Source organism: Cylas formicarius, unplaced genomic scaffold (assembly GCF_029955315.1).
Source record: "Cylas formicarius isolate icCylForm1 unplaced genomic scaffold, icCylForm1.1 PGA_scaffold_1__22_contigs__length_36826433, whole genome shotgun sequence".
In the NCBI taxonomy this organism is placed as follows: domain Eukaryota; kingdom Metazoa; phylum Arthropoda; class Insecta; order Coleoptera; family Brentidae; genus Cylas; species Cylas formicarius.
The window spans coordinates 33,059,962-33,078,801 of NW_026844264.1; the positions used below are offsets into that span (position 1 = coordinate 33,059,962).

Here is an 18,840-nt window from a genome sequence, read left to right on the forward strand (position 1 = left end):
ACCGATCGTTACGTGTTTTCTGCGGAGGGGGCCCGTATCTTAAAATGGGACTTGCCTCTCCGGGGCGTAGCGTGAGAAAGTACCCGGAAACCGAGATCGCAAAATCTTTGCGGACCGGTACCATTTCGACGGTTCTGGACAGTTTTCACTTTCAGTTAGACGCCCGAGCCTCGCGCATTTTCCTCGACAAGGTGAGCTTTTTCGATTGTTTCAACGCTAATACTCTTTTTTTCGAGTTAAATGGCACACGCTATATTTTTTGCATTTTTGGATTCAGGAAATCATTCTATGTAGGATAGGATGGTTTTTCTCACTTTTTTTTGTTTTTTTAAAATAACAGGAAGGAAAAAGCAGATAAGTAAATACATATTTATAAAAAACAAAATATTACTAAGTGGCTTTGCTTCTATTCATGATTAATTGTCAAGTCGGTAAGATTAAAAATGGAAAAGAAAGAAAAAACCAAATTAGTATTTAAAAAAAATGAAATTCAAGAGAGAGTTTCTTCTGAGATTCAACGATTAGAATTTTTGGATGAAAGTGTAGTATTATTGTAAAAAGTTGATATGCTTTTGCAATACGGGGATACAGTCAAAAACTAACGTAAATATTGTATGTATACGTACGTCATAAGCCACAAGCACTTTTTACCGGAAACTCAGAGGAACAAGAGAATAGAAATATTTTTTTTTCTTTTCAAATCTGTCACTTTTTGGGATAATTCGACCCAATATTTTGAAAGGCTGTTAGAAAATAAAAACTCAACAATGTCGGTAGAATGGATTTGAAAGTGGTATATCAACATGTGTTACTGTGAGACAAGTTTTACATTGACACAAAATATCGCATTCATTTATTTTGGAACGAGAGTTTGAAAATTTTGGTGTCAAAATGTCCCAAAAAAGGTACCAGTTTTAAAAAGTATTTGTTCACACTAGGGTCCTATTTGAAAAAAGTAGGTTATCCTAAAAAATGAATAGTTTATTACAATAAATTGCATTTACCAAGTAAAGAAAAGTTTCGTTTACAGTTTTTCCCACTTTTACCCGGTATATATGTATTATTGTATGCCACATGTACAATTAAACCGAATTTCATTTTCTAAACACTGAAAATTGTGGAGGGCGAACGTTTTTTCTTGGTAAAATAAACGACATTGTTAAATTGCTTTAAAAAGCACTGGCAAAACTGGAAAAAAATTAATAAATTCAATTTTCCAGCTGTTTTTATAACTATTATGGTTCTCATTTCCCAGGACCTTCTGCAGGGGCTGCCAAGCGGGGACACGTCCAAAATGATTTCCATTCTGCAGTATGTCTTCAACGAGAGGTAACGGTCATTTTTTTTCTTTCAGTTTTAATATTATATCGTTAACATTATACAGTGTTACTTATCATACAGGGTGTTTCCTAATTGAATGTGAATAATTAGGGGAACGATTTTACCACCAAAACCTCATATTAACATATGTCCTCAAAAATAAAATACATGTAGTACCACTTTGGATATTTTAATGAAGTTTGGCACACATGTACACTGAAGACTTAAACTAAATTTACTCGAATTTTGGCGGAAAAAAAAGCTTTTCGCGGTATAAATATCCATATTTTCCTCTGCCCCAGCTATTTATTGTCAAAAAAAGCTATTTTTAACATGATATAACTAAATAGATAGTTAAATAGGGTACACGTAAATTTCAATTTAACGTTGCCGCCAAAAGTGCCTCGGTAATAATAGTTCTGTTGTGTTGTAGTTATAACTATTAGAAGAAAAAACAAAAAAAAAGTGGCTAATTTCTGACGTGCACCTCCGTGCCCTACGTAAACTCTGATGTTGAAATTTATAATTATTTTTTATCATTCTAGTAGGCTGTGTCTGTAATAATTATTAATTCTGTTGTCAATGTGATTGTTTGACATCAGTTTTTAAATTCAGTTCAACAAGATTATTACCTAAAGTTTCGGAATTTAAATTCAGGTAAAATTGTGGTCCGTGATAGAAAATAATTTTATACCTACCTGTGTTTAATATTCTTTGGTTTGGTATACTACTTAGTTTAAGTTTATTAGTAATCATTCTTATTTCGTGTGTAATACAGCGTGTGTTGAATCGTGTGCGAATTATGCAAACTATGTGCGAGTCTAGTGTACCTCAGGAGATGCTCCTTCCCAAACGTAGAAAACACTATTCTATTGAGACTAACGAAGTTATAAACAATGTTTATTTGACTCTCATTGAACGTGGTGCTAGGAAGCAAGCATCTTTAGAAGAAACGGCCACATTGACGAAAATTCCAACATCAACTGTATGGAAAATTGTGACATTTTCTCGTGTGAAGATGAAAATAATCAAGATATAATACGGCGTAAAATTGACCAGTTATTCGAGGAACAAAGTGTGCCTACATTAGATATCTCAATTAGGAGGCTCGAAAAGATGAAAGCGGTGTTAAATGTGGCAGAACTACCTTAAGTTTTAATGGAATCTTTTAGAATTCGGAAATCTAGAATATCTAGAAAAAATTAGGATTTACAGAGAACAACAAAAGCAAATTATTTAATTGGATGCAACCTGGTTCGACACCTATGATACCTCGGTTGGGTTGACTCAACTGATAAGTGTGAAACAAATGCGCCATCAAAAAGAGGTAACAGATGGTTGGATTCCAAATGAACTTTCTCTGTCTGCGAAAAATATTAAAGATACTTCTCTGGATTACCATCACCGCTGATTTATTTGAAAGTGGGTTTAAAAACAAACTAGTTCCAAACATTCCTCCTAATAGCGTCATTGTAATGGACAATGGAAGTTGTCACAGTAGGCAGTTGACTAAAACCCCTTCCTCATGTGACACAAAAGCAACAATCCAAAACTACATGTATAATAACGACATTTATTTTCACGAAAATTACACCAAAAAGCAATTAATTGAGGTTCTACAAAGCTTGAACCTACAAAAGGAATACGTCTGTGATAATCTAGGGCATACAGTTTTAAGGCTTCCACCTTGCCACTGTATATTTAATCCCATTGAACATGTTTGGCACCAACTGAAATCTGCCATTCGTCGTAACAATGTTTTTCCCCGTGTCAGCTCCAATGTCCTCAAACTTATAAAAACCGAAATTTTTAACATCCCTCCACAAAGTTGCTCAAATTCTGTTACACATATAGAAAAAGCAAAACTCTTGCAACATAGATTGGATAGATTGGACTTTTTCTTACAGCATCTTCAAAGTGGGGTGTGATAAGAAAGACCTGAGGCATGTATCCTTCAAGGTGGAGGACACTTTCAATAACTTATCTAGTTTCTATGTTCCACTTTTTTTCAAAAAGTTTGTTACTAATTTATTAACAGACAATTATTAATAGTAGGTACTGTTTTGTTTTTAAATAGGAATGGTATATTATTTATTTTGTTAAGATGTTATGTTCTAATATATTTTTTGAAGGGTACTAGTTTAACTAAAAGCTATATATTTTATTTTTGTCAAAAAAAGTTCTCGATCTAACCAGTGCAGTGGCGACTTAATTAAAAAAATATTATTTGTTCATAGACAGCGTTAAAAAAAGACATTTGCATTTATTTATTAAGTTTGTTTTAGTCAGTCGGACGGATTTCACTTAAAAATGAAAACTAATTTCTCTGCATGCTGTCATATCGACGATACTATTGTGACTATGCTGAGAAGAGATATTTATTTATTTGTTTTTAGCAAAAACCATCGGATTGAAAAAAATCAAAGAATTAAATTTCTTTGTAAGAATAATTTTTATTTTAAGGGAAATCAGTGGCGTACCGTCGAAACTTTTTAAAAAACAATTTTCTCATTTCCATATTTTCGAATAATTTTTCGCCTAGATTTTCACGCGTCTTTTTCCAAATTAGACGATTATCAAACGAATAAGAAAAACGTCGTTCATTACATATTTACGGTTAAAAAAATTAAACTTTAACCACCCCCCCACCCCTTTTCAAAACGGTATTTCATGGTTTTCACGCGAGAAGCGACCTTGCGGTTTTCAATCTACCTAATATTTCAATTTTGTGATAAAACCGTCGCCTTCGACAATTACCTTCCGACCGTCGAAAGTAACACTTTTGCACATTTTTTCCGTCGCAAATTATCCAATTAAAGCAATGAAATGTGGCCGGCTGTCGAGACGTCTCGTAAAGTTATTTACGGACTTCCCCCCCCTAATCATCGATTTGCGATATACTATTACCGAAAAAAACATTAAGTAAATAGATATTATTAGAGTTCTCCAAACAGTATACAATCCTTTTCAGCACGTGTACCACAAGGCAGGCCCGTATTTAAGACGTTAGCCGACAAGAACTTTTAAATTTGCCCATTAGAGAGGTTGATGTATTAAACATATTAGAATGTTTAAAGTGATTCCCAATTTAAAATATTTTCCTAGCTAGATAATTGATTTATAATGGATGTTTTCCCAGTTTGCTATTGGTTGATTTGTGGGAATGGGTTAAATCGTGAAAACACTGTGACATAGTTGTGAATGGCGTCCGAGAAAGAAAAACCATCAATACGAGACAAGTGTTTGTATACACGAAGTACCGAAGTACGGCTCTGGAACGTCAAGATGGTATATGGTTTGGAGAACTCTACTACGTTGTGATATAGAGAGTTTTTCTAATTGAATGTGAACAATTAAGGGAGCGATTGTTGGGTCTTTTTTTAAAAAGAACACTTCATATGAACATATGTCCTAAACGTCTTAACTTTCAAAAATAAAAAATAAATATTTTTTAATGAAATTTGGCACACGTTTACTATGTATAAAGAGGCATTATTTAGTGTATCACAATTTTTTAAAAATACACCATTGGGGGGCGTACAGAATTTCACCTGTCTATTTTGGTATTGATGGTACGCTACTGATTTCTCTTAAAATAAAAATTATTCTTACAATTTATTTTTTATAATTCATTTACTAATGAAATTTAATTTCCTGTTGTCTGCATGCAGGGAGTTATTTATTATCATTATTATTTCTTAGTTAGGTAATTGTCTATTTTGTTTATTAAAATAGTTTAATAAATTGAAGTACGATTACGAAGTAATTTTTGGTAAATAAAAACTAGATATTTTCTTTTAAATAGATATTTTATTTTTCACAAAAAACGTCCTCGATTTAACCAGTGCAGTGGCGACCTAATTAACCAAAATATTATTTGTTCATAGACGGTGAGTAACACGCCTCTGATTTCCTTAAAAAAACTTAATTTTTTTATTCCATCGCATGGTTTTCACTTAAAATTAAAAAATAATTTCTTTGTTTGCTGTCATATTAACAATATTGTTATGGCCATGCAGAGAAGTATTGAAGAATGAAGGTATTTAAAAAAAATGAAAATTTAATTTAATGTTTTGTTTTTGAGTTTTTACATTTCGCTCATTGGTTCTGTCGAACAGTATCAAAATGCCGAGCGATTATAAATTTTAGAGGGATGAGATTACAGATATTTGTGAAAGGGCCATAAGGTAACGGGGGAGGGTTAGGAAGGTCTTTAAGCTATCTGTAGATAGACCGCATTGGCTTCTAGCTTCGATAAACATTTTAGTTGTCGGTATCCGGGCCTGCAGTGAACCAGAATAAGAACAAGTTGTCGCGTTTACTCTGTATAACTTCGAAAGTCAAGATAATATACTTCGAAACATACTATACACTTCTATACGTCGGCTTTGTTTATGTATACGCTAGCGAGTACTGTAAACAGTACCACAAACCCAAACAAAGGCACTGGAGATATCCCCTCCGTGACTCGTATGATAATGATAACAATAACTCGGCATCGCGCACATTTTAATCGAGTTTGACATTCAGTGAGCTGCAATCTCTATTAGGCACAAGAATTAAAATAACAAAATACGTAAATCGGTAGTGATAGTTTTCCGTAATTATCCTCTCGGCAATATCCGAATAGTACTGATATTCAAAAGGTTCGTATACTAGTATATGTACTATATTATGCGTTAGTTTTTGGGTAGATTTTTGCAAAACAGCGTGAATACGTGCTGAAAGTAGGTATTGCGTCGTATCTCTATAAACCAATCCCATATGCCGATAAATTTTAGTTATAATGAGGTGTACAGGATGTTTAATAATTGAATGTCAATAATTACATCTCTTACATCAAAACATCATTTGTTCATACACGGTCAGTAGCAAGCCATTGATTTCATTAAAAAAACGACACTTGCATCCATTTGAGCTTAGTTTTTTTTAGTCCGTCGCAAAGTTTTCACAGCAAGCGGTCAAAATAAGTCATGCATTATGTAGTACACAAAACAATTTTTTTGGAATCAATCCGAATAACAAATGGAAAGGATAAGACCGTCACCTTTTGAGATAGTGGAAGTGAACCAAAGCATGGATAAAAAATGAGACTTTGACTTTAAATTACAGATATATCAAAACATGTCCCTTTCCTATAGAGAAAATTAAACAAATAGAATATGCTCGGGAGCATTCAAGGCTTATCAAAACCCCATTACTGCAGTAATGCAGTTAACCTCCACCACCCGCATAAAGTAAAAATGAAAAGTAATTATTGTTATGCTTATCCTACTTTTCCTAGATTTATTACCGATACCTGCCGCAAAATACAAAAATCTAACTAGGCAAACATGATGGTCTATTACCAGTAGAATTTATTAGTATATAATTGGGGTAAGAAAGCATTTTTTTCCTTCTTCTGAATTATAATATTACTAGTGATTCATTTTTAGCCTTTCTGCAATGTTTGTGCAACCAATGGCCCGCAATGGTGACTTTCGGACTTTACCTGTTTTTTTTTTTCGTTTCTTTTCTGTATTTGAGAATATTTTTGTTTTGTCTTTAAAGATTTTACAAAAATGAGTTTGCGTACGTGGTAGAATGTACTTTAATTTCAGTAAATAAACATATATACTGTTTCACTCACGTCTTAATTTAAAGCTATTGAGCCATAAATCTTAAATACACTTGAAATGTTGATGATGAAATGAGGAAAAATTTCGAAACGAAGCCATTCCACTGTTTTTTTTTTAGCAAAAAAAACTGCAGTATTCCGATTCGAATTCCGAGACTATCAGTTGCCGAAGAATAAAAGCATTCCGATTGCCCACCACCGTCATATTTTGGTATCACACTTCTAATACAATACTAACCACGCTATCTAAAGAATGGGTGGAGACCACTGTATCGGAAAACTATTTCCAAAACAGTTTTCTAAAAAGTATATACAGATTTCGAAAAGGCATTTGGTAAAGTTCAACGCCAAAAACTTATAGAAATATTACAGAATATGAATATGATAGTCAGGACATCAGAATCATAGCGAATCTTTACTGGAACCAAACAGCAAGAGTCAGAATTGAAGATCAGCTTACAGATGAAGTGGAGAATCTGTGAGGCGTGTGTCAGGGCTGTATTCTTTCTTCGCTAGTCTTGAACGTATATAGTGAGGCAATTTTCAATGAAGCTTGGATGAACCACCGGAGGGTGTTGCCATAAACGGACAGATTTTAAACAACTTACGTTATGCGGACGACACTATTACAGTTACAGGCAAGCTTGAAGATCTGCAAACCCTGCTGCAAAGGCTAAATGTGAACGATATAGTACACGGAATTCTTACTATAGACATCAACGGTAGGAAGAGTAAGAAGATACCAATACTTAGGAACATGGCTACAAGAAACAATGGAACAGTCTCATGAAATCAAAATTTGCGTAGAAGTGCATTTGTAAAAACAAAAAGAAGAATTAAATCTAACGTTTGGTTTTTTTTTTGGTTTTCAACGCTGGCGATATTTAAGTTGGTTTTGCGCCAAATCATCTACCAGAGCGCCTCTATCGTGTGGCGGATGAACTTAATATGTAAAGAGCTGTCATTGGTGTACGAGATTCTTGGCCACTGTGAAAACAAAAACCAATATGACGGTCATTGTAGACAAAAATTAGAGGTTGAACGTGACAGTACACGTATTCACCATTAGAGCGGCGATATCGGGAAAACACGCCAAATTAATGTGCACTTTTTTTCCCGCTGTTTAAATTGGGTTTTCTCGTATCAAAACCACGCACAAATTAAATGGGCGATAACAGTAATGATCGGCGGATCGTCGACTATACGGGGTGTCCCATAAATTATGTAAGAAGCTCGCGTTTGCGGAAAAAGCAGAATATCCTAGGCGACAGACTTTCCCATTTATCGTAACAGATATACAGTCTCGGACAAAATTAAATATTTGTTCAGTACGTTCGGGAAAATTTCAAAAAGTACATACATCGAAAATTTTCGTTTTTTTGCGAAAAAAAAAAAAAACAGAAAGTTACTTTAATATAAAGACATAATTTAATTAAACTTCTGAGAGTCCGACCCTGATGTTCTGTCCTTCGGTAGCCACCGTACATTCGTATCTATTGTTTGTTTAATATATTATCGAGGGTCTGTAGTCTGAGTAATTTTTGTAATAATGCAATCAATACTTTTATTTTAGAGGGATATATCCAGCAGCCCATAAAATTGTTGTATGGCTGCATCATATTTGGAATTATTTACGCGTAGGTTTCTGAAAAAATATGTTCTTTATATAATCAGTTGCCTGTTGGTTCTTTGATATGATAAGTCGACGTTTTTGTAGTTTTGAGGTTTTTTCAAGCTGTCTGTTTTCATATTATGCTCTCATTGAATGAATTGTATTTTTTTATGTAATATAGACAACTTTTATTGCCGTCGGCAGATAACATCCTTAATTTCAGACCAAAGTCAGCACGCTGAAAATTTTTACAGACCATAATTGCCTTTTTTTTTTGTTAAACGTTAAAAATTATGAATCTATTGTCTTTACTAAAAAACAGTATGCTGACGAAACTGTCTTCTTTAGTAATTTACTCTATAAGCTTGGCTTTTCGCCTCGCCGCCATGAGCTTTAGAGGACGCCCTGTATATAGCGCGGGTTCGTGGACAAAAACCGCGCATTTAGAAGGCGACAAGGACAGTCTTATAACATTTTGTAACCCTGTACTGACTTTCCGAGCCACTACTTTAAAAGCGTTGCAATCGATTTTAATCGTTGCAAAACTAATTGACGCTATCGAAATATATAGAATTTTGCGCAATTTCGCGTGTCAGTACCGTTTTCGGTCGATTACGGAAAACAAGTGGCGTTTTTTGTGCTGGGGGTAAGATTTTTTTGAAATTTTGTATATCCAGAAAAACATAAAAAAAACAGTAATAATTATGTTATAGAGTTATAAAGTATATTATATCGGACGACACAAGAAAGTAAAATGAAAGCAATTTGAAAGTTGGAACGGTTTATATTGGGTGAATTTCCAATTTTTTGACAATATGTAGTCCGGTTTGAGCGGAAACGACAGTAACTTTCAAATTTTAAATGGCACAACCCATATTTTTTGCATTTTTGATTCGGGAGATCGTTCTACGTAGGGTAGGACGTTTTTTCTCTTTTTTTTGTTTTTTTTTTTTAATATTCATTTAATTTTTAAAAATTGTGTCTAGGAGGCTGCGACCACCATAAATACTATTTACCGGGTCACTTGATCATGGGAAAAATTCTAAATGAAACTTTTCTTTACTTGTTTCATGGCAAATACCATTTAATTTAATGAATTATTAAATTTTTTCAAATTGCACTCCCGTGGGAACAAAAACTCTTTAAAATCGGTACTTTTTTTGCAACATTTTGACACCAAAATTTAAAATTAGCTCTCATGAAGGAAACCAGATAAAAATATTACTTAGGTGGCTTTGCTTCTATGCATCATCAAGTCGGCGTGATTGAAAATTCTGACAGTTTGTACATTTTGAATTTTTTTTTAATACTAATCTGCTTTTTTCTTTCCACTGCATGAGCTTGTCGAGAGTTTCTTCTGCATTTTTAATCTTCCTTACTTAAGCAATATTTTGTTTTTATAAAAATGTATTTACTTATCTTGTTTTTTCCTTGTTTTGGTGTCAAAATGTTGCAAAAAAAGTACCGCTTTGAAAAAGTTTTTGTTCCCACTAGGGTGCTGTTTGAAAAAACTATATTATACAAAAAAATTAACAGTTCATTATTTGCCATTAGACAAGTAAAGAAAAGTTTCATTTACAATTTTTCTCATGATCAGGTGACCCGGTAAATAGTATTGATGGTCACAGCCTCCTAGACACAAATTTCAAAAATTCAATAAAAATTTAAAAAAAAAGAGAAAAACCAATCCTACGTAGAATGATCTCCTGAATCCAAAATTGCAAAAAAATATAGGTTGAGCCATTTAAAATGGAAAAAATTGGAAGGTTTTACACCAAAGCAAATTAAAGAAGAGATAGATTCGACACCAGGAGACTCCTCCCCATCATATTCAATTATTAAGCAGTAATTTTCTGAATTTAAAGTGGGTCGTGTGAGCACCTCTGACCAGCCTCGCTCTGGAGGTCACAATTTTAAAAATGCGTGAGATAGCTGAGGTCTGTAGGATGTCAGAACATGTGCGAAATATTTTGCACAACATGGAAAGGCTCTGGGCAACGCCAAAACTGATTCGAAAAATCTTCCGGCTATTTGGCGCTTTGTAAGGGTAATCCTAAGGAATTTTGGGTCCATCACTACATTCCTGAAAATAAAGAACAGTCAAAACAGTGGATTATCAAAGGGGAACCAACTCCACACAAGGCTGAAACAGTTTTATCGACAAAAAAGGTTGTGGCTGATTTATATACATTGATTCCCTTGTAAAGGGTAAGATTACCACTGGTTTGAAGCACGAGGTGCAAATTAAACGACCTCATTTGGCGCAGAAGAAAAAACTGCACAGCACGCACATTCGTCGATTGTTGTCATGTCCAAAAATTGAAGTTTGAATTGATACCTACTTTCCAGACTTGGCCCTCGGCAACTATCGTATGTTTCCTAACCTAAAAAAGTGGCTTGGCTGTAAACCAATATTTTGAGGAGCTTGACGAATCTACCTTTGGAACTGGTATAACCAAATGAGGAATGTGTCAGAATAGATCAACAGTAAAGCAAAAAAAAATTAAAAACATTGTTTTTCTTGGTCAGGCTGGACACTTTTCACCCCACCCTATATATGTTTATGTGAGTAAAAACTTGATTCAGGGGCTCGATTCACCATTTATTACATCAAAATAAACAGTGTAAAGGTGCGAAGAAAATATAGGGATATACTGGAAAATAAGGGGAAACGTGTAGAGAAATACGAAAACATACCAAGGTTGGAAATACCAAGAAATACCGAAAAATGGGGGGAAATTTTGTGCGGCGGTTTTGCAAGGGTCAAAAAATGCGGCAATTCGTATTAAAAAGACGTAAAAGACGAAGAAAAAAAAAGAAAAGTAAAGTGAAATAAAAAAACTACATATAACTTAATCTTCGAGATGGTACCCAGCGGTTAATCACGATTTCTTCTTTGCATTACGTTCTAAATTCAAGGTTCTATCCGAGAATACATACAATTGAGTATAATTAATAATTCCCGAGATTTTACGTAAACGCGAAGGAAATGATTTGAACGGCGTAGATTTCAAAGGAAACCAAAACCGTAAAATCAATCAAATACAAGGTAATGGAGTTGAATCGTATCTCACACCTTGGCAACTTTATGGTATGGTCTGTTCATAGATATAAGAAAGTGACCAATTGCTTTTGAATGGGATTATCCAAGGGTGGTCATTAACATACAATGCAACAAGATTATTACCTAAAGTTTCGGAATTTAAATTCAGGTAAAATTGTGGTCCGTGATAGAAAATAATTTTATACCTACCTGTGTTTAATATTCTTTGGTTTGGTATATTATTTAGTTTAAGTTTATTAGTAATCATTCTGATTTCGTGTGTGATACAGAGTGTGTTGAATCGTGGGTGAATTATGCAAAATATGTGCGAGTCTAGTGTACCTCTGGAGATGCTCCTTCCCAAATGTAAATTTTGATATACATTAGTTATGTTCGGTTGCAAATCAGAATGATAAATTTTGCTAGGTACAAAAATATAATAATAAATATAAATAACCACAAATATCATGATGACGTGCGATTATACAATTTTCTGTGGTCTGTAATTTTGGTGAATGTCGGTTTTAGTTTTTCGTGATCCCGCGCTGGCTGTTTCAAACTGTAGACTATATACATTTCCGAACATTCTTATCTTGTTTAGCAACACACAGCGCCCATTTGTTACGTAGAAATCCCTACACTTATTATTAAGATTTTTAATAGCAGCAGTGAGACTTTGATTAATAGATTAGATATCAATGTATTAACTGCTAACTTTTTCGGCACTATCTGCTTCATACAGTACATATTATTCTTCTGCAATGACATTTCTCGATATTTTTGCATATGCCAGTGTCCATTGCCTGGGAACTTTCTGACTATTCAGACCTCTACTAAACGAGAGTTATCGGTCGACTGTTTAATGAATCATGGGGTTTTCCGAAAATAACAAATTCCAGTTAATAATTAAAGCCGGTTGAATCTGGTTTCCAGTTTTTTACGTTGATATCGACGCGTTTCAGATACGCGATGGCCGACGAGGAAAATGGACGCCTAATGGAGAACAACTTAAAACCGCAGTTCGACCTCGAAGAACCAGACGATGAGCTGCTACGTTGGGCCGAAAGGAACATCGGGGAAAATCCGGATACCAAGCCGGAACTGATCGAGCAGCTTCGGGACATGATTTTCCGTGAGTTTTTTGACAGGTTTCGTGATACGGAGTCGCTCGAGGCACCTAAATCGCCTTTAATACGCCAGGCTAATACATCCGTATATAAACCGTAGACCTCGATGCCTTAAAAAGTTAGTTTTTCCAAAAAAACCTTTAAATTCAACTGGATTACTAACGAACAAATAAATATATCAGGGGAACATTTTAAATACGATGCATTATTTTTTTACTTAAAAAAATGTAAAACTTTCTTATTGCAATACTATTTTTGAATGAACGACATTTTTCACTTTTTTTTCACATATTTTTTTGACTACCCTGTGTTAAATGATTTTAAAAATGTTAATATAGACCTCTAAAGTAGTCATTCTATGAGCAAATGAACACTTTTGCCAAATATTATGCCTAAGTTATATATCTCGTTTGTTGAACACAAAAGTTATAGATGAGACTAAGAGAGACAAAATTATTTACAAACATACGCACATCATAAATATGTGAGAAAGCAAACTTAAAATTTTTTAAATGCATATTATTGCATTAGTAGCAGCACTCAATGTAGGGTTGTTGTGGTCTATACCAGGTATTTTCGGATTTATGGCCATTTTTTCGTCAAAAATTTCATAATGTAGTGCAGTCATCTTATCTTGAAGTTAATTCGAATCGTTTATACGGGGTGGGTCAAAGTGAAGAATATCAATATCAATTATGCTTCCATTTAATTTTATTAAGCCTCATACTTAAACAAAAATATAATTATGAACCGCGAATGGAATGAAAAAACAATTTAAACAGGATAATGATATTAAAATTGCTAATAGTTCCAGAAAAATAAAACACGTAAAAACTGAGAACAAAACTGCAAAACAAGAAAGGACTGTTTAATTTATGTTCTCTTTATGCCACAATATACAGGGTGTTCCTTTTAAAAATATATAAATTTGAATTCCCAGATATTTACGGATCGCCCTATATGCTTGAAAAGAACTTTAAATTGTTTCCTTTAGTTGTATCTATAACTTTTGTATTTAACATTTTTCTCTGAAACAAATAATAAAGCAGATATATTAGTTTGACATTTAAATTTTCTCAGAAAAGATAAGATTTAGATATAGCAATTAAAAAATACTTATACTGCAATATTTTAAGAGTATAAGTGAATCTAAACAAACTCCAAGCTGTTCTAATATTCAGTATAGGTTCTGAGCTAAGGCGACATTCCATTAAAAAAATGACAGCAGGGAGCCATTTTAGGTTTTTTATGGTAAGGGGGGTCATGTGATACCTCTTTTTAAAGGTCTTTTCGCAATCTATTCGCACACCAATTTTAAAGACACCAAAACTTACCAAGTCTTTCGTTAAATCGACGCAGAACGAGGTGAATGCGTGCCCCACAGGACGGACGACGCGTTCCTGCTGAAATTCCTGCGGGCGCGACACTTCCACGTCCGACACGCTCACAGACTGGTAACCGTTGTACTCTGTTTTTTAACATTTATCATTTTTATTTTTATAAAAAACTATAAGCTTCAATTAAAATGACATTTTATTACTCTTTCGCATTAAGAAAGGAAACATAATCACAACAAGCGGGCGCACCCCAGAATTTTCATATCCCTTTTCCAGATCGTAAACTATTACAAACTTAAGGAATCGACCCCCGAGTTTTTCGACATCGACTACGAAAAGCTAGTCGAGTTGGGTCGCACTGACGTATTCAACACCCCACCCAACACCGACCAAGACGGAAGACGTCTGATGGTAATCCGGATAGGTAACATCGACACCGGGCCACGCGGCGCCACTACCATTTTACGTGTTTCCAGGCAACTGGGATACTTCCAAATACACCCCGGTCGACTTGTTCCAAGCTGTGATATTAATTTTAGAAATAGCCCTCACGGAACCCAAAGTACAACTGTTGGGGGGAGTATGCATATTCGATCTCAGCGGGCTTAGCATAGGACAGGCATGGTACATGAGTCCGACAGTGGCCAGGCAGATGACCCAAGTGGGATTTGTAAGTATTACGCAACTAACACGAAACACGAAGACATTTTACTGGAGAGTATTACACAACAGATACTTTTTTGAAAAGCAACTGCTCTAGACAAACGTGTGGCTTTCTTCTTTACTCCTAATGGCCACGACTGCATAAGGTCATTCGGCAAGCTTACACAATTTTTCACATTATTCAGATATCCTACAGAATGCCTTCTTAAGAGAAGGGTCTGGACCAATCCATCATCCTCCAGGTTTTTGTTTTTTACGTATACAAAAACGGAAACTTCTAAATAAATTGTCATAAAATGACGACCGATTCTTCAAACGGCTCCAGCAATCATCTTATACGGGATATCCGATCCCATCCGGCCTGGTTACCAGCGTGAATATAGGACATTCGGAAACCGTATTTACATACACCTCATGGAATTACACATCACAAATCCGTGTACATCCACGTAAGACGAACACTATTTCTCATACTTATAGGCACTACGTCTCTATCACGTCAGATAACGACTATACGTAACAATATTTTCTTTAAACGACACTAATTTCGACCGATTTCTATAAATATTTTGGAACCGGGCAGGAGCAACGTCCGCCATGTGCAATGGTTCCATCGAAAGTCTCAAAACGTGTGGCTATGTTGATATTATTCTTCTTAAAGTGACATTGGCTACTTGCCCATTTAATCTCATTTTTGGCCAAAATATTGTGTTTTCGTGATGAAAACGTACCATTTAAGTACTGAAGCTCTTAATAAGATGCGAAGTTTTACTCTTTAATTACGCTAAACACAAAACGCCTTGGTTACTTTTTTGTTAGAACCTCACACCGAAACAAACCAAAGTTTGCGTCGAAAACAAGCACAATGGCAGCATAAATCAATAACCATGTTATTAACTTTAATAATTAATAAATTTGAAGAAAAATTATTACCGCTGAGCATAATGCAAAGGTACGAATAGTCCGTACCGTGGAATGCGCAACTATTTCTATTGGTTTCGACTGGAAAAAACGAAAATGACAGACGACTGCCGGTCACGGACCGTAGGGATTGGTTAATTTTCCCCGCGATGGCGCCCCAGTAGCACAAAGGAAGTATGACAAGGAATGACTTTGTCTTAATTTATATACAAATAAAGAGAGCAGCAACTTTCACGCCTTTACATTGCGGATATAGATAAAAAGGTTGAAAAACTTATTTTTTTTTTAAATAAAATCTTATATAAGAGTAACAGTATATATTGGTGATGGAGATATCAACTGAATACCTAAAAAAACAACACAATTAAAATGCAATTAAATGTCTTTACTGACACGTCGCCTGCTTCTTTAATACAACATTGAAATATTCTTTTATATCAACATTTATTTAATAAAACATGCAAAGCTTTATCCAACTATCAAATAAGAAATTTTCATATCACGAGAACCTTTCTACCTAATTTATCTGCATTTTAAGACTTAACTAAAACATTTGCACATTTGTGCTGCAAACAACAAAAGAGTTGATACGAAATACATTTGAATGTTTTACTCGATTTTGAACTTTTGCTTCTTCGCTAAGTGCGACGCACAGAAATGTCGATCATTTCTGAACATCTGAACGCATTTCGTTAAACGCGAAGTCGATGAAAACGGCTTATTTAGGCTATTGGGTTTGGTCGAAATTACAACGCGTCGCACTGCGCATTCGTTTTCAATGAAATTTCTGGTAGAAACTAAGTAATAATATAAAACTTCCACTTCCGTACGTAATAAAATTTACTTTCTCAAAAAAAAATGCGGCGATATTATTTTTATTTTACAACAAAAGACGCACCAGTGAAACATCGCATTTCCGTGTCCCTTTCCTGATCCATTATATCGGTAAAAGAAATAGAAACTCGAAATAATGCCATCTTTGGGGATATTTCGCTCTCGCATACTATATAACCATGCATCACTGCAGGATTTGAAGTCGCACTGACCGTAAATTCCTAAATCTTGCATTTTCATGGTATTTGTTCACAATAAACCTAACTTAACAAAAATGTCAGAGTGCGATGCCGTTTCGCGCGCACGCGATTCACGTTGTCAACCACTCGTGGGTGTTCGATATGGCGTTCAGCATTCTGCAGCCGTTCCTCGCTGAGGTAATGAAAGAGAGGATATATTTTCACGACGATTTAGACAGCCTACACCGGCATATCGAGCCCAAGCATTTACCGAAAAGGTGAGATCCGCTCTAACGTTGGAGAACGCCTCATAATTCTGCATTATATAGATACGGTGGAGTTTACGAGGATCACAAATATATCACGTGGATGGACAGCCTCAAAAACAATGACCATGTTATCGACGAGCTGACGTCGTTGGGTTACCTGGGCTGTCGCGAAGTCATTCAAAAATTGAAAGTCTAGACGATGTAGTTTAAGTGCCTTGTTTGACAATTTTATAACAATAATAGTAATAATAAACCGGCCCTATTTGGCGTATTTTCTAAAAAATGCTGTTATTTTCTATCGTCCCATTTAATATAAACTAAACACAGAGAACAAACACGACAATATATATAGATAACGTCGCCGCAATGGACCGTAAAATCTACAGCAAGAGCTTCGCGTTAGTCTTTGTATAATGTTACTGCATCTCTCGTTCGGTTTTCAAATCTGGTCTGTGGTGTAATAGCCGTAAAAGTAATTTTGAAGCTGTGTAGAGACCCGTTATTAAACAAATAAACCGTCGAAAAGATCTTAGGCGTGGCTACGTAATGGCCCAACGGTATTGTGTTACGGGGACTAGGAAGAACCCACGTTGGGTGTGGGCAACGGGCGAATTTCCGGAGTAAAATTGCCCGCTAGCCCCAAAATATAACAAGTGTTCTGTGGTAACGTTATTTTTTATGACTTTGTTCAAGTTTGTTTTGTTTTAACTGTTATTTTAATAATCTAATAACTAAATTTTTGTATTAATAGGTCATGAACATATTTGATCATATTTTTTATGTAATATAATTTGTCACTCAGGCAGAAACTTTTTTTGTCTCAATAAATATACGTCATCCAAGTACTTTTTACAAATATGGAGCAGCTGAAACAGTGCAAAGGGTTTATATGAGTTTAGTACTGAATCTTAGTTTACGTCAGTTGCATAGATAAATGAGTCAGTTAACGATGCCTTGAAGTCGTAGTAAAATTCTTCCAGGCTTTCATTTTTACAGTACAACATATGAACAATATGCAGAAAAAAAAAATCTGGAAATTTTAAGTAACAAAAAAAGGTAAAAAACTTTGTACACATTAAATTATGCGAAATTTATATAAGAAGAATGTTGATATAAAAATAAAATTAAAATGAAACAAACCGATCCGGCCAAAATTCCTAAAGATTGCGTCACCGCAATGGAATATAAAAGTCACAATTGATGAGGACTCGGAAAAGCGTGTTCTGAGTTATATTTCGCTCAGCTTATTGTGATGATTAGTTTTCTTAATGCGCCCGCTTTGCGTTTGTAGCGTATTTAGCGGTATATGCTATTTTATATTCTATGCTTTTTGACAACGAACTAATTTACTTTCCCGTGGTACTTTAGATAACATCGGCGACTGTCGTTGGCAATGGGCGAGTGCCCAGAGTAACCTTGCCCGCTTTAAGAAATGTGTGGTAGATTCTGTAGTGGGCATTCCACATGGCGGGTTAACCTCCGCTCGCTCCCGACATAATCCTTTGTAGTCGTCCTCAGAAACTTGAAATTGGGTTCCATTGTGTGGAATTAGTGTCCTAAGTATCTAGTAAATGTTTTAAAGTGTGCAACCATTGTCGGCCTTGCTGTTTTTGTCTTGCACGCTGGTTGAAGGTCAAGGTCAAAGACCTTTTTGGCAAGCTGAGAATAATTGTTGGTAATAGCTTGTTTTACATTTTGGTCTATGAGCAAAGGAAAATTCTTCTATTTGCGACGGTAACGGACGAATGGCCATAATAGCTTTGCCTAAGCGTTTGTGAATAGCAAATAAGAAGTGTTCTATGGTAATGTCGTTGAAATTTGTTTACAAGTAGCGTAAAGTTAAGTATCATTTTAAAGGAATTTTAGCACGTTTATTAGAATGCAGTAATGTGGGGCGACTTTTTTAAAACTAGATTTG

General features: G+C 34.9%; 1 protein-coding gene across 3 annotated transcripts; it reads left to right on the top strand.

Moving 5' to 3' along the window:
- The first annotated feature begins 82 nt into the window (after positions 1-82).
- LOC132696522 (clavesin-2-like) lies at positions 83-17,216 on the top strand. Of its 3 annotated transcripts, XM_060661391.1 has the most exons (8): positions 83-191; positions 1,256-1,329; positions 12,555-12,724; positions 14,079-14,173; positions 14,333-14,480; positions 14,533-14,726; positions 16,756-16,931; positions 16,983-17,216. In XM_060661391.1, the coding sequence occupies exons 2-8, from the start codon at positions 1,295-1,297 to the stop codon at positions 17,116-17,118; spliced, it is 954 nt and encodes a 317-aa protein (XP_060517374.1). In that variant the 5' UTR covers positions 83-191; positions 1,256-1,294; the 3' UTR covers positions 17,119-17,216. The 3 variants fall into 3 exon arrangements, with proteins under 3 accessions (XP_060517374.1, XP_060517376.1, XP_060517375.1); XM_060661393.1 differs by lacking the exons at positions 83-191; positions 1,256-1,329 and adding an exon at positions 5,815-5,966 and having other exon boundaries at positions 16,983-17,210; XM_060661392.1 differs by lacking the exons at positions 83-191; positions 1,256-1,329 and adding an exon at positions 8,992-9,195 and having other exon boundaries at positions 16,983-17,214.
- Positions 17,217-18,840: the final 1,624 nt, after the last annotated feature.

Coding starts and splice junctions, on each gene's coding strand:
- LOC132696522 (XM_060661391.1), top strand. CDS start 1,295: ATGATTTCCATTCTGCAGTATGTCTTCAACGAGAG. Junction 1,330..12,554: donor CAGTATGTCTTCAACGAGAG/GTAACGGTCATT, acceptor GACGCGTTTCAG/ATACGCGATGGCCGACGAGG. Junction 14,727..16,755: donor AGATGACCCAAGTGGGATTT/GTAAGTATTACG, acceptor CAAAAATGTCAG/AGTGCGATGCCGTTTCGCGC.